General features: G+C 45.2%; 4 protein-coding genes across 4 annotated transcripts; 1 reads left to right on the plus strand and 3 right to left on the minus strand.

Annotated features, from left to right (window-relative positions):
* Window positions 1-4,349: 4,349 nt before the first annotated feature.
* On the plus strand, window positions 4,350-5,324 carry AOL_s00169g141 (uncharacterized protein; the record flags this gene model as incomplete). Its single annotated transcript, XM_011127498.1, has 4 exons — window positions 4,350-4,446; window positions 4,519-4,603; window positions 4,666-4,918; window positions 4,983-5,324. The coding sequence occupies 4 exons, from the start codon at window positions 4,350-4,352 to the stop codon at window positions 5,322-5,324; spliced, it is 777 nt and encodes a 258-aa protein (XP_011125800.1).
* A 388-nt stretch (window positions 5,325-5,712) lies between these two features.
* Window positions 5,713-6,531, minus strand: AOL_s00169g142 (uncharacterized protein; the record flags this gene model as incomplete). The annotated part of the gene is made up of 1 exon (XM_011127499.1): window positions 5,713-6,531. The coding sequence occupies one exon, from the start codon at window positions 6,529-6,531 to the stop codon at window positions 5,713-5,715; it is 819 nt and encodes a 272-aa protein (XP_011125801.1).
* Window positions 6,532-8,841: 2,310 nt separating this feature from the next.
* On the minus strand, window positions 8,842-10,061 carry AOL_s00169g143 (uncharacterized protein; the record flags this gene model as incomplete). Its single annotated transcript, XM_011127500.1, has 2 exons — window positions 8,842-9,609; window positions 9,690-10,061. The coding sequence occupies 2 exons, from the start codon at window positions 10,059-10,061 to the stop codon at window positions 8,842-8,844; spliced, it is 1,140 nt and encodes a 379-aa protein (XP_011125802.1).
* A 4,162-nt stretch (window positions 10,062-14,223) lies between these two features.
* AOL_s00169g144 (uncharacterized protein) lies at window positions 14,224-15,543 on the minus strand (the record flags this gene model as incomplete). Its single annotated transcript, XM_011127501.1, has 1 exon — window positions 14,224-15,543. One exon carries the CDS (start codon window positions 15,541-15,543, stop codon window positions 14,224-14,226), a length of 1,320 nt encoding a protein of 439 aa, XP_011125803.1.
* Window positions 15,544-15,707: the final 164 nt, after the last annotated feature.

The raw sequence follows: 15,707 nt of genomic DNA on the forward strand, positions 1-15,707 counted from the left end.
CTACAACGACGATGTATATATACCCAGTCAAGCGGAACACCACTCTACATGCGTCTTTAAACTCCAGTATATCGAAGATGCCGTCGGCATAGGAGACATGCCGACTCAGCCTTATAGTTTGCAAAAGAAGCAGACTTTACCCACATATAAGTATTGGCCTCTAGTTCACCTGAACTATTACTCATCGGAATAAAAAATCACTCTCAAACCATTACTCGGAATGTACTATCGCAAACCGGAAAGAGTATCCGCAGGATTCAAACTCGGCAATATCTCAGATATATCAAGAGGCAAATAACCCGGGTAGCATCTTGAATAGAGAGGGCCTCCAACATTAGAGCACCAGGACGTTAATCGGGCATTGGTTTCGTCACATGATTTCTAAGCTTGGCTCTTCTAGCCCCAACGGCACGGTGGCCAAGATGGCCCAGCAACTATTGAAATTGAACATCGGAGTTGTGGTCCAAAGAAAGTACTCGCTAGTTATGTCCACGTCACTTAACAGTGAGAGTAGGCCCCCCGATTTTGATAGATACGTACTTTCGGGGCATCACAGTCATCCTTGGAGGCTTCGATAGCCATATAGAAGGGGTGGTAGAATAAAGATCGGAAAATGTTCTTGATAAGGCAGTTAAATTCCAACTTCCTTACAGTCAATGTGAACTCGCACCCGTCTTGCCTCCAGACCACAGTCAATGCTAAAGCAGATCAAAGAAAAAGACATAGGCCTTGGTTGTCAAGAGTCTTAAGATCGAGCTCTTTTCCAAAACTCAACGTTTCTGTCACCTCTTTTCATTTTGGCGCGAACACTGGTTGAAACCTAGACTATGTCTTACCTTGGTGTTTTTATTGGCCTTCATCTCAGTTCTACCGTCGGGCCTAATATAATGCAATCTGTATTTTAGCGCTATAGCGGGACAAGAGTTCACCTAGATCGATAGTAATTATTGTGAAAGTATTATAGTACCGATAACCACGCGCTGTTAGGCTAAGTCAAACGGGGTCATCTGGCCACTGTTTATGTACGTTCGAATTCTCAGGATATCGACCAAGTGAAGCACATTTCTAGCACCGACCCGACGAGGCGGAGGCGTGGTATTGAAAGAGGAGTACTACCCCTTGTGGCACATGATAATGTGGCGCACACCTCCAGACTCCAACACCGAATGCCTTGTGTAACAACACAACACATTAAAAGGTCGTCTTCAGGACGCCTGTTGATTTCTAAGAGTAGATCTCCGGAGCTCTACGAACGCGAAAGCAGGGGTAGCACTTAACTGTTGAAGTTTTAAGTGGCAGACCTTAATTTAGGACTGTAAGTCATCCAGGCTAGCTAGAACTTTAACCGGAATGTTTAATCACTTCCTAGTGACAGCTCGGGTCGCTTCTCAACTACCTAGACCTCGCGGGTCATGATCTTGGAACAGATTGTTAACAGCTTAGCCAATGTTGAAATTATTTCACTGTAAAAGTGGCGTTAGGAGGGAGCTTTGAGAATAATTTTTCATTCGAAATGATCATTAGGCTTATGGGGTAGCATACTTTGGTGTGAACTCGAGCAAGAATCCGAAGGGCTAAGCTTTTGACTTTGCGCCTCGCCTGCGCGCGACCTTTTCATATCGCTGTAGTTTGAAATCGTCGCAGATATTGGCAAGCAGCTTCCTTTCATTCCGATAAGCTGAGAAAAGATTACAAGTTTGATGAAGGCTGGGTTCTACGCCGGATATTGACGAAACTGTTAGTCATTGTTGGGGTTGGAACGACGAAGATATCGATGCGCTCAGAATCCGCAAGAAGGCCATAGCCGTGGCGCTCGTGCCCTAAAAACTGTTTTCTGACCATCTGTATCTTAAAATTAGCATCATGATAGAGTATACCACTAGAAGGCGATAAGAAGGGCATTTTCGCGAGGTTAAGTCGGGTGCTTTGAATAGGGCGAAGGTGGTCGGACTCAATATCGGCATTTAGTCGATTTAGAAAAGTTAGAAAATGTCTTTAGGTAATTACAGCTTCAGAGAGCCTAGTTAAACTTAGTTTTTGGCCAGAAGGAACCATGTAGAGTGGTGGCCTCAGTATTATTGACTGGGGCTGAATTCCACATGAGAGGCGTTGGAACAACACACAACTTTGTGCGCTTTCCCGCACGGCTGTCGGTTAGTTCCTTCTGGATTTGCGGACGAGCGCTGTGTACAGCGCTGCACTTAGTAGTGTCTGTACACTATCGTGGTCGGGATGAATACTTTGTGGTCAGAATGGATTAGTAACAACCTGAGGTAAGGAGTCAAAGCCCAGAGATCTTGAGAAATGAGAAGTCTGAATGTTCGTTTGCCATTTCGGTAATGAATCCTGAGGTAATGCAGGGAAACATAGAATACGAGCCTACCAATTATCCTCTGCTCCGGATGTGAGGGGTTCAGAGCTCAAGATAGCCAGACACGACGCAAGCCTGCAAAATCGAAGGATTATCAGCCCGCTCTCATGCATCCAACATTCAACCAATACCCCTGTCCACGTGTCTGGCTGGCGGTTCATGCTGACCCTGCTGACTGCCTGCAAGAGAGTTTATCGGCACCGCTCAGCTGGATTTCCGTGGAAAGTAAAATTTTTCTCTGATCCCGATCACTGACTGAGCTAAGGCTGGGGAAGCGAGAAAAAAATACCAGTTAGACGGCGAGTTGGATAAGAGGATTCCCAACCTATCGATTTATCAATATTACCTTTTCCGATTAATTACATTTATTACCAAAGTTTGAAGCCTTAATCGGGCTCGGATCTAATGGGAAAAAATGCAACAACTTCTGAGTTCGGCATCACAATGCAACCCTTCACCGCATAGCAATCTGTTCTGGCGATCGCTTGCAGCATGCAGTGTTCCCTGATATTACCATCGTGACGTAAGTAAAAACCTGGGTCCCCAGTCCATCTGTGAAGTGTTCTCCCCGCATTTTCGAATTTTCGGCAGGTTCCCAGAATAAGACCCTTCTCTGACCCGAAATGTTGGCGGCTCTGCATTTGGCTGGGCAGGGAGAGCGCTCGAAGTGTTGGAGACGGCAACCTCCGCTGCGGCTGTACCTGTGTAACATGGGTTCGGAGTTCGACGTCGCTTTGCATTCTTTCCCCGCATATCTGGATAGTCCTTGCCGGTCGGCTTCGCCCAATGAGTATTCAGGAACCAGGAACATGCAGACGGTCAAATCCATTCCTGGGCCAACGGCCAGGGGTTTCGTTTGCTAAAAGATATTAATGGAAACATGGCCTGCCCTAGCATCCTATGCCTGGATCCTTCTAAAAGTCGAAATGTTGAGCGGTTTTTCAAAACTGCTTCCCGGCCGGCAGTAGAAATCCAGCCTAATAGGGCCTGAGGGTCATGCTATTAAGACAGAGCGAACTGGGTTGGAAAGGCTATGACATCCTGCATATTTCCCAAGATCTCGGTCTCGTTCATTCATTTCGGTGTATTAAACCGGGAAGTGGGTCCCGCACTATTCCTTGGCTAAGAGCCATCATCACAGTAAATACAGAGAAATCGCAGTGCCGATGCGTGGTGGTACTATCACGGCTGAGAGGCAATTGCAATGAAAGGAGCCGATTGCAGCAAGGGCGTTTGTTATCTCAAGTTACTACGTAATGACAAAAACATCAGATATCAGTCATATAGAAATTTCGAAACTAATCCAATAGAACCTTCTAATCCCAACAGCTTGCAACAGGGCTTCCCCAGCCTTTCCTATCGCATTGGTGACACCCTGCACAATATGCACACTTTGACGCACTCAGTACCCCACACTGTAAAAACCGCTGTTTGTAACACTTCACAAGCCGTGCTATTTCCTTTCTTGTCATGATCGAGCTCTATCGGAAGATATTAGAATCTACTGGGGTTTGATTGTTGTCCAATATCTTAGCTTTAGCTCTCCTGTACAGCTGCAGGCGAAACTCAGCTTTGCTAGACAGCGAGGGACAGAGCTTGAGGCCAATATAGCATTTCAGCCCCAATGCGGTGTAATTCAGAAATAGTTGCCCCCGACACCGGCAGCTAACTGAGCGAAGGAGAAGCGAAATTACATCCAGTAGAACAATCAGCAATGCATTGTTCGTGGCGGTCCATGAACCGTCCACAAGAAAAGTTTGCGGCTGGGCGAGAACGTTGGCGATTTGTTTTCTGCCGTCTCGAGGTTCAATCTCGAAGCTTCGTGGTCGAAATGGGTATCTATATAAAGGGCATCCCCCAGGACGTTCTATTGACTTCATTCCTCAGCTTCAAGCAGCAATCCTCTTAGTACCAATACAATCAACTATAATCAGTCTAGTCTAATCTACTCACTTTCATCTTATAATATTAATTCATCATGAAGTTCACATCCGCCCTTTTCTTGTCCAGCGTGATTTACGCCGTTGCTGCCACAAGGAACTCCAATGGCTGCAATCAGAATAACTGCTACAGAGGTACCATCTCTTCATATTGTTTCTATGAAATATATAAATGTACAGAAAACTAATAAAATGTTCTCAATCTAGCTGTCAAGGCGGACAACTTCCCAACCCGCCCAGGCACTGCAGACTGCTCTTCGTTCTTGAGCACCACTGTTGAGCAGAAGACAAGGTATATAATATACCAAACGTTCACTTATACCATAAAGCCTTGGGACTAAACAAGATCTGTAGCACTGAGATCAACGAAGGTGTCAAAACTATTGTCACCTACTATGAGACTACTATCCCCACCCACATCCCAGCCTATGCATCGCCATGCAGTGACAGCCCAGCCAAATACTCCAGTGCTTGTTCTTGCATTGGTGTCACCCCAGTCACTACTGTCATCATCCCAACTTGTGGTCCTGGTACCCTCAGCTGCAATAACGGACCATGTCAAGATGTTTTGAGCGACCCATACAACTGTGGCGCTTGTGGTAACACTGTATGTCAGCCCAGAATAATTCTATTAGAGGTTTTTAGTCAGAAGCATGCTAACAAAGAGATAGTGCGAATCCGGCACCTGTATCAACGGTCAATGCTCTGTCCCAAGCTGTGATGGATCTTCCTGCGGTAGCTTGAACGGCTGCGGTGCTGACTGCTTCTGCTTCAAGGAGGCTAGCGGCAAGGGATTCTGCGGTCCTAATGTCTCATGCGCACCACTTAAGGATTGCAATGCTAACAGCGACTGCGACATTGGTGAGGTTTGCGCTATCAGCACTTGCTGCAGCAGGAACGTTTGCTTGAACTCCTGCGCACTCACTCGCAGGTCTTTGGCCAGCAACTTCGTTGGCTCCCGCGATGTCAATGCTGGTTGGACTGGTGGCGCTCCACCACCAGCTTTGTTCTAAATGGATAAAGGGTGGTTCAAAATGATATCATGGGCATGTAACGAATTTTTTGGGAAGTCGGAATTAATGACAAAGGAAAAGTTAAGCGGCGGGGAATTTTGGTATTTGGTCTAGGAGTTTTCAGCACACTCTTTTGGAGTCGATTATGTTATAACTTTTTGAGTAAATTGTAGTAGATTGGCTTCAAGGTCTACGACACTAAAACAAAACTAGTCAATTAATTCAATTTAGTTTACTGCTTAAGAACTTTAAGTTTGTGCGCTCTGTTCGCACCCAACATATATAGGGCTTATTATTGCCCCAACGTTAAATACTAAACTGACCGTACTCCGCATTTTTATGAGACTCCGAGTACTCTAGATCAATTCTTTCTAGGGCTGTCAATTCACTAAATTGCCAGACTATCCAACGTCCTCAATAATGGGCCTGGTAACAGGTACTGGCTCGCTAACCCCATCTTGTACTGTCGCGGCTCTTTCTTGACACTCCAAACAACGACTTCCTCGGCCACTCCACCCTTGCTACATTCCCCATAGTCCCAATATCTAAGAAACCTCCCCCTCTGATCTAACGTCCTATTTGACACCTTTTCAAACTTCCATCTGATATTACTCCACTTCCGTATGTAATCCAAACCATGCCAACCAAATCTCCAGAAGGCGGCCGGGTTACTTCTCCAGTCCTGTGAAACCCACAGTAACAATTCGTCCCATATTTTTGGCGGCCCATCTCTCGGCCCTCCTTGTTCGTAAACTAATTCAACTTCATCGATGGACCCATTGTCTAGCCATCGGAAAGCCTCTAGCACAAACCAGTAAACGTAATCATCCATCGGCGTTTTGGTCCCTCTCATTGTAACCGCAACTTTCCTCAAAGAGTTGCAATACTCATAAAGATTTGAAAGCCCAATCCAAGATAACGACTCATCAACGGACCCATAAGCTTGGTCGGGTCTCGGACCCCAATAGGCTTCTTCGGTATGTCTTCCGAGAAAATTACCCTTGGTCATGAATATAGAACTTATTCCATCCGGCAACAAGGTTCGTCGCATAGTATTCGACGTGTTTGGCATTACACCGCCGAATATTGCACGCCCGTGGGAGAGGTGGTGGTTGAACTCTTCCGTACATTTTGCGCGGGAAATATATGATAGAAAACGGGCACATATCATCGGTTGCAGACATTTTTTTAGTCGCACAAGTAACATAAAGCGATAGTCTGCAGCTGCTTGCTGTATCGCTACTGCAAAATGACGTGATACCAGAAGGTATGGAGGTGGGATTAAATATTTGATCGGTGGGATTGAGAGGAATGTGGCGCAAGGGAGCTCCCGATTCTAAAAGGTAATAAGAATTATATTAGATCCCTCCATTACCTGCCTCAAGAGCGTCTGGATTCGAAACTAGGTCCCGATTCAAGTGACATATTAAATGGCAAATACTCATAGATACCCATTCGTCTGATAATTCAGCAGAAGCTCCTAGCCGTTCCATCTCGTTCTTCCATTGCCTTGTGTGCATCGGCGAGTAATATGTTACTGTTAAGGGTACGTCAGGTATGAGCTGGCTAAAAATTGGATATTGAAGCTCCATCGGTAGCTGGAGCAGACTTTATATCATCATTAGTTCTTTACCACATGCTAGTGATCCACCGCGACAAAATGTATACTGCAGAGCTTACCGTGAAGGCATATCTCCCTCCATTTCTCGTACTCGGACTTCTTAGACGTTCTTCGTGTAAATGTTTAAATACCTCGCAATGCAAGCCGAATAGAAAGCAAATGAACCCTGAGGAGATGTAGAGTTTATCTCGTTCCAGAGACACAGGCCCCGCTCAAGTCGATGAAATGGCATAATATGACACAATTTTGCCTAGGAAATTATGATCGGCCTCTTATAGCTGGTGCGTTCATAAAGGCATAGAAAGTTAACATATTTAGGGCTTCGGGGCGGGCACCAGTTCACTCGAATACTAAGTGAAGATTATTCAGTTCTTATTCCGCAAGAAGGAATATCCAGCCTTCTTCTCCCTTTTCATCCTTCTTCTTCCTCACTTTTTTCTCTTCGCCAAAGGACGACATGGCACAAATATATTCGATCTGGATATATAAGAACTGTATTAGAAAGGAATTTTGTTGTAAGGCCATTGGATCGCGGGTGCAATATGAGACGATACAAAAACGTCAGTTTCGAAGCGCAAAATTTGTATATAGTACTTGAAATGCCCCTAAAAAAAAAACTCCTAGTAGGTTGGCGGGCTAGTTTTCAGTGACGATGATTCAGCCCTACCCCATCGGAGTTTATGTCATCTACCAAATGCTGCTGCTTATAGTACCAGTCTTGTCTCGTACCCGACAATACCAGTCAAAATAAATCTATAAATATACATGTTTTATTGACCCCGGCCGTATAAATTTGATAGACTGTGGGAGAACCTCCGGGACCATCGGCTGATCCTTGGGCCGGCTCGTAGAATTTTCTACCAAGGGCCAAGTCGCGACCAACTCCAGCGATAAGCTTTCCGTTTCGTTTTCGAAGTGACGGGAAGCAGACTTTGGCGAGTACGAGTGTATATGTAAACTGGAACATGCATGGATGAAACCCTAATATAATAGTTGAATCCTATTATTGATTGTTCGGTATAAATAACGCAACAGCCTCCGGCCGACAAAGCGAACCATGGGCCCCCATGCAGATGTTCTGGCCTGTCGATATGCACCTTGCTGTACAGCAAATGTATTTCGGGGGGGCTTCCCTGTTCATTCTTGCCGGCACCACACAAATTTTCAGCAACAATGTTCGGTCCCACCGAAAATTCAGTCAATCCACGTCTACGAAAGGTGCCCAGAGCATCGCCAGCCTCCACAAATAGTATCCTCTGACGACACCCTTGCAAGCCACGAAATGCACAGTTGCATACACCCTAGCCTTTGGTAATTTTTTGATTTCCTTGCTTCATGATCGATTCCCTTTGAATCTAATGAGTGCTAGAAGACTGCAACACAATTATCTGGAAACCTCCTTCCTATCGATGATGCAAGGCTGAGAAATTTCAATTTCGTGAACAGACACTCTTAAGCTCTTTGGGTCCGCGTTTTTGGTCATGGCCGTGGCATAGGGAATCTAGGCTTAGTAATATACTGATCTAGACCTATGAGCCTAGGCTACGAAGCTATAGCCACTAAGTATCATAAAAAAGCTTCCTGAAACGATCTATGTATAATCTTCTTCTTTCTAGCTCCGAAAAAGAGTAATTTTGCGAGAAACACAAACAATAATCATACAGAGTATACCGCCAACAAATTTCGACAATAAAAATTAACTTTTGATGATACTATATCGCTAAAACAAAACGTCTCGAGCAATTGACAGCTGAAGACCAGCTCCCGCAATGCCAGCTGGAAACGAATGGCCGTCGCAATTCACCATCACTTTTTGTGACCTGTGAATAAATCACGTGGTCATATGAGTTTTCAATATAGTAACCGTGTCGTTACACATTAAACCGCCGGGTCTAATCAATTTTCGGCTCTTGAATGTTCAGTCATCTCACATCTTTCCCGTCTAGTTTTCCCAGGGATCCAAGTCGCATGCTTGTGATTTTGGTGGGTTTTGAGGTTATCCCATGCCTTCGGCTCTGTCCCGGCCCATAGCTCTGTAGGACATCCAGGATACAAACAGCGAGCACAAAACTCCGATGTTGACCAGTGTGTGTTTTGCCGATGGCGGTAAACGGTACCTGGTGTTGCGTACTCGTATTCGCAGCCATCGATATTGCATTTGATCCGCCTGCGCACCCTCTCTAGCGGAACGCGCTGTCGATTCCCCCTGTAAGGTCGCCTGCCTGGTCGAGATCCTGGTTGGATGGTTGTTGCACTAGGTCGCCCAGCTGGGCGACCAGGAGCTCGGCGAGTCGAGCTTGTAAGCGGCCTCTCGTCTGGCGCTGATGCGTCGGTTTGACTAGGAGGCAGCACCGCATCTGCTCGGAACGATTGAGATTCGAGGACTCCGAAATTGACTGGTCCACCGCTTGGAGGTGGTTGCGTGTTGGGACCAAATGTCGCGGTACTCGCAGACTGTGCTTGGTCCCAGAAATTTATGTCAATTTCTGCATCTTGATCGAACAGGTCTGAATCTAAGACGCCATCTACACCGTAGCCACGATCGAATGGATAGGGGTTGGCGAATATTGATGGTGCTTCCTGGTAATCGAGATAATTGTCATCGGCTATATCCCCCTCGCTTATCGGTGGGTATCGTGAGAGGCTCGTGGACAAACCCTGATCCTGGAGCGTGATAAGAAGAGATTAACGTTAACTAACTTCCCTGTTCAACTAGCTAAATTCTGCAGGTATTAATGACTTACATTCAATTGCGAAGTCGATGTGCTAGGTCCACTATCACTAGTAGACTCTAGAAAAAAGCTTGATAAGACATGTCTTCCCGCGCTGCCTGGATACCAGGGCTCATCAGACCGTATTGGGTCTGACAACCCTCCCGAAAGAACTTCGCTAGAAAAAAGCCAAGCATTTTCGAAATCACCATTAAGGGCAGGATCCACAATGTCATCCGAGAAACTCCAATCCATGGCGATATCCCCAGCAAAACCCAGACCGAAGTTGCCGGAAAGGGGACGATCGCCATCAAAGTTATCCATGGCTCCGCGATATTCCTTGCTCTTATTTGCTTCCTGTTTTAATTTTTGGCCTTCCGCTTCAAACAAGAACTCTAATCCCATGGTTTTACATCTATTTTGTCGGTTTAATCCTGGGTTAGGACTAGGACTGTGTTGTTGTAATTGTGGGTGTAATGGAGCTCAGGTTTCGGCTAGAATGAATATAGCAATCTGCGTGTACGGATAAAAGATATATGGAACGATTTAAGAGATTAAATCAGAGTAAATGGGGAGATATATGAAGTTAGAGATTTGAGTATTTGGCCAAGCCACAGTAGACGGATGTCGAATAGTGGTCTATACCAGTTATGTAGAGTCTTGAAACATGAAGATGGGATTGGCATGGACAGCAATGAGTAAATATATACCTTTTTTTTTGCTATAGAGACCTTAAATCCTTTTTCGCAAAATTTTTTTTGATTGGCGATGAAATAACGTGTCGGAGCATTGAACGCCTTGCCGAACAGTCCTGATGTTAACGTCTGTAAGGCGCCTGCAGGCTGGTAGCATGGAAAGGGACCACGCTCTGCATGCACCGGGTGACCATCTTAGGACACAGGAACCCGTCCCAACATGGAGTATTGATTAATCTTGGCATAAGTGATAAAGGGCAGTCTGGTGCAATACGAAACTCAGTCTGGCCTTACCTCTTGCGCAACGAGCACTAGATGAAGCCTAGAACATCGCCGGTGCCAAGTACGTGGGGCCTGGGCCTATGCAACACAAGACCAGGATCCATGGAGAGTGTGCATGTCGAGGGCATGGGCAACAGAAAAGTATACAACCCCCAATTTAGCCTCAAACATATGTACATGCATATTTGTACAAAAAGTCGAGAAGTTCTGGTCGTGGCTACCCGCTATCAGCCCTACTAGCCGACTTTGAAGCCACCGATTGAAGTGTATCCGCGAATAATACGAGCTGATCCATTGATCGTTTAATCTTTAATCTCATAAGACCCCGTCTATTGCATTATATTACGATGTCGAGCTAGGGACACTACTATGTATAACACGATAGTTTGAGACCGAGAGCCATGAGGTCAAAGCGTTACGCTGCAACATCCAGTCATCTTGGGTGTGAACGTTGGTGGGCCTCGGATTCCTTGCATTCGGACATAATTTCAATGACCTTATCCAATCATAGAGTAGGTTAACGTCGCGCAGTCGCGGAAGCGAGTTTGCAAACCAGGCATGCACCAATAGGAGCCAAGCCTCCTGAAATTTCAAAACGTTGACGAAAATTCAGACTGTGGGTACGTACCGTATGCGCAGATAAATCCCGGGGCGCTCTGGAGATGATATGATTCTGCAATGTCGATGCGATGAGCGCATGAGCCCGGGCCCGCCACTAGTACTATAGTCTGAGCCTAGGTCAAAGCCGCATTAACCCCGGGAAGAAACCTCATAGTCGAATATGCGATTGAGAATGCAGATAGAATTTCTCAAACCTACATGATCCTCAATTACCACAGTCAAGATAAGGAAAACCAACCTTTTCAGCGCTGCAGCCCCAATCAATCCCGAAACGGTATTGATTTAAATTCCGAATTTCATTTAGGCACAATGTTCGAGACCTGGGCTCTATTACGTCTGCGCCTACTATCGATGTTTATGATAATGTCGTGAAAATGTCTTAAATTCTATAAAACTAATTATAACTTTGATGGGGCTGGGTAAAGGAACGGGCGGGCTCCCGAGTACCGCAGCACTGGGAAATCTCACGGGGTGACCGATTCGTTGATTGCAGAGCGTGTGATCGTTAAAACCATCGCTCCCACGCCGTTGGGAAAGTTCACGTTTTAGGTTCGCCTGATGATTCCCCTGGTGAGGGATCCGGGAAAATGATGACAAAATTTTGTCTTAAGATGTTAGCAGAATTAAGACATGTGCCAAGAGACACATTGACGCTAATTTTCATATTTCAAGCTTCTCTAGCCAAAGCAAAACCCTTCAAGGCCAAGCTGAAAGTTCCAGCATGTTCACTGAAATTCGAAACCAAGCCAAAAAAAACAGAATTCAGTGCACAGCTGTGACAACACCAGCATCGTGCAGCTGCAGGTATTTACACCAATCATTTTACAGATACTTGACCTGCTGAGAAGCAAGCATTATTACGCTAGTCTAGTCTGGGGGTCGCTTCCGAACGCGCTAGTCTCAATTGGGCTGCGCACTATCCAGGAAAGGATGCGGCCCATAAGTAGACGACTCCCAGGCTCAGAAGATGAGTGGCGATCCAACATGTCAACGCAAAAAAAAAACCAGCGGGGTGAGGTCGGCTCATTAGCCCAGAAATTGACATAACCCCACCTCGGTATGACATGGGTTTGGGAGTAATTTAAATTTGTAAACTAAAATCCAATCAGAAGTAAAGTCAATGACTGATGACTCGGGTTATACTCATTTTATGCTTAAATTTTAGGTTCCCTCGCTAGGATCCGGAAGCCAAACTAACACCTCATTCGCAACCATAAGAAATTTATATAATCATGTTTCAAATTGTAATAATTTAAGTCAAGCAAACTGAAGATAAATTCAAGCGCCGGTTTCAAGTTTCAATTGATATTGCGGTATCGGCCGGTCATGGAGGTATGGCTCTCGGAGTCTTAGCTCCAGGAATGTCTCCGAGGTCGATATTCTATAGACCGGCGCCTATGGCCTTGTCATGATCCTAGTGATTCAATAGTTTACCCCGTTGACCACTAGTATGACTCTAATATCATCTAGTTTACTTGGTTGATGAATTCTCAGACTCTTGTTAACAATTTACCCGACTGTTTACAGGAGGGATCCCTAATGAACAACCGAGAGAGCAAGAAAAATTCGTCCTGTAGGGCCACAAAATAGGTTGTTTTCATATCACGTGAATCGATTTCAAATCAGAATAGAGTAATTTTATAATTTATTATTATGTTGCTAAGCTCAAGTACACGACTCCCAGACTCCTCTGGTATAGTTAGCTTCAAGACCGAATACAGTTAGTCGGGTTTAAATACAGTGCGCATGCGCAGCCTTACAACCTATTTATTAGGACATTGTTTTCATCTCAGAGGTGTTGTTGCATTTTGCAATAAAATTCGTTGCGTGGGAAGTGTGGCGCCCCCGCGAGGCTATAGATTTTTGAAGCAGCCTTGCGCATCAACCAGGCATCTGCCTAGACTGCCAATGCAGTGATACAAGGTTGTGAAAATTTTTCAGGGGATTTGGTCATGGTGCTCTTGTCCATTTCAGGGGCTGAAAACCATCCAGACATAGCCATGAAGGTGTAGTTATGCCGACGTATGTCACCTGGCTAGAGTAATCAGTCACACCACGCGCTGCATCCTTGCATTTGCCTCATCACAAAAATGCCGCTCTTGCATGTATGTCTTTAGTAGAAGATCGATGAATCTGCAGTGGAAATGGGATAAAACGATTGTTCAGCTTGTAAATTACCCTTTAAACTGGCCTTACATCCACCCCCAACTGTCGAGTTTAACATTTCCGATTTATTAGGTTTGGAATATGTACACCGGTACTCCGTCGATAAAATATCATAAACTTAACATAAAAAGGAGTTGAAGACTAATATCATAAGAACTTCAGCAATGGAATTAGGCTCGTTAGGGCGCCTAACAGACACCTTCAAAGGGTAATCGAAGCAGAAAAGCAATTTGACTAATGAATTTTGGTAACAAGCTTGATACTATAGGGCGATACGGAGTAGCTAACTAATTGACTCGACTAGATCCCAAGGTTACCGACTAGATATAAACCCTGCTACTTCGAAACTTCAATAACTTGCTGCCTGTATCTATAGATACGCCGTTTCCATACCTGCAGGACCGACCACACGTAACGGGCTTGTTCGGCTACGACGCGCTGAATTCTTGAAAAGGGCCCTGATCCGACTCCGATATTCCGGTAATACGAGAAACTGGAAGAAGTATCAGGCTAACTATCGAAGGCGGAATATCTTGCTGAAGACCATTAACTACTTGCTATTAGATAGTTTGGGATCGAGCACACCTTCCTCGCCGTTTTAAATCCTTTTGATAGAAGTTCCCAAAACTACGGTGACGTCATGACCTGGGTTGCAACAGTATTAATTCTGGTTTGAGAGATAACTTTATTTCGATTCTAGTATACTAGCAGCCACTATCTAGTCTCTGCTAGTGACGACCGCCTTAATACCAGTACGTACGCCGTCCAAAATCAAATTCCGCCCAGCAATTTTTTCGCTAAACTCAACGATCCAACTCTAGACCCTGGTACACATGACGTACCACCGTGTCGACGAGGACCTTAATGCTCTCTTTCTCGTGAAACCCCGAGTTGTAACAAAGTACAAATCTTAGGCGACCACCCGAAGTATATATGTACATAGAGGACATTGACATTGCAAACCTTACATTGAACCAAAAGTCTTGCACAGGTTCAGAGAGATATTTCTCGACGATTCCGAGACTGATCACTGGAACAATTGATGGAAGTGTAATACCATTTTTAGCAGCGGTCGTGAAACCCTCTTCAACGAGTCCTGGTAATGCTCCAACACACTCGATGGCATCCTTCTTATACTTCCAATAGTTGTGAAGCCCCTCGACTCGCCTGGCTAGTTCGAGGAAGTTACTGGAGGTAGTGACTGGAAACGCGGGAAATGTTGGTATCGCAAGATTTCCCACACCACGTTCCAGGGTGTTGTATGGTGCTGGAAGTACATCTCGCAAATTGATAGCCCCGATGGAACAAAACCTTCCGGATTCCTCTCCCGAAAGTTCCAAGAGCGTTTTTGCCATTGCAGCATTGGATACATTGATTATCGTAATCCCTCTCTCTTTGCAAGCCTTAAGGATAGTTGAAGTTTCCTCCTCAGAGAACTCGTGCACATAGTCCATTGGGTTTCCTGACGTGTTGCTTTGATTTGGTTTTGTTGTTAAGCTCATGGCTCTTTGACTGGTGTATTTCTCTTTCACCAAATGAGCTTCCTTAGTCGCATCGATAGAGGAGTTTTCCGCATGCATTACCTCGGTGAGTGAGGGAGCCAAACGGGTAGGCTCGTCGCCGAATCTGGGAACGTCTTTTTCTTGACGAAGGATTTTGAGGAGGTGGTTTAGGAGGATCAAAGATCCCGTCCCATCGGTTATGTCGTGACGCAAAATAATGAAAATTTCGCGGCGGTCAGGCATAAAAAACAGTCGGGCGGCCGGCGCATTGGCTAAGACTTTTTCGGATAGCAGCTCTTTACCACTTCTACCGGAGTTATCATATACCAATGTTTCGTCCGCCCATTTCTGAAGCTCCTCTGCATTTGGTACTTCGTATTCAAGACCTGTCGCGGTAATGGTACATCCAATCACAGGGTGAGCATATCGCAGTGCTATCCATGCATCCTTAATATTTCCGATTACTTCAGACTCTGGCAGAGTAGCTCCTACTGTCATTACAATTTGTAACATCGAAGGCGATGCCAGAGAAAGATGATTTTGAGTCTTTTCGAGTGGATCGAAGTCTCGGGCCCATTTCCCCGCCGATATTTCCCCCCAACTTATTTTGGACGCAGACATTATGAAGGACCTCTGAAGATGTGCGAGAGTAGACTTGCTTATATTGCGAAATATATATATATATATATATATTACGTCTTGTTATGTGCAACGGTTACAAAATTTCTATGAAACGAAAAATATATCGTAGTTAAGAATATGCCTTCATTTTGATTGTTCTAATC

This window comes from Orbilia oligospora (genome assembly GCF_000225545.1).
Source record: "Orbilia oligospora ATCC 24927 unplaced genomic scaffold scaffold00169, whole genome shotgun sequence".
NCBI lineage: Eukaryota > Fungi > Ascomycota > Orbiliomycetes > Orbiliales > Orbiliaceae > Orbilia > Orbilia oligospora.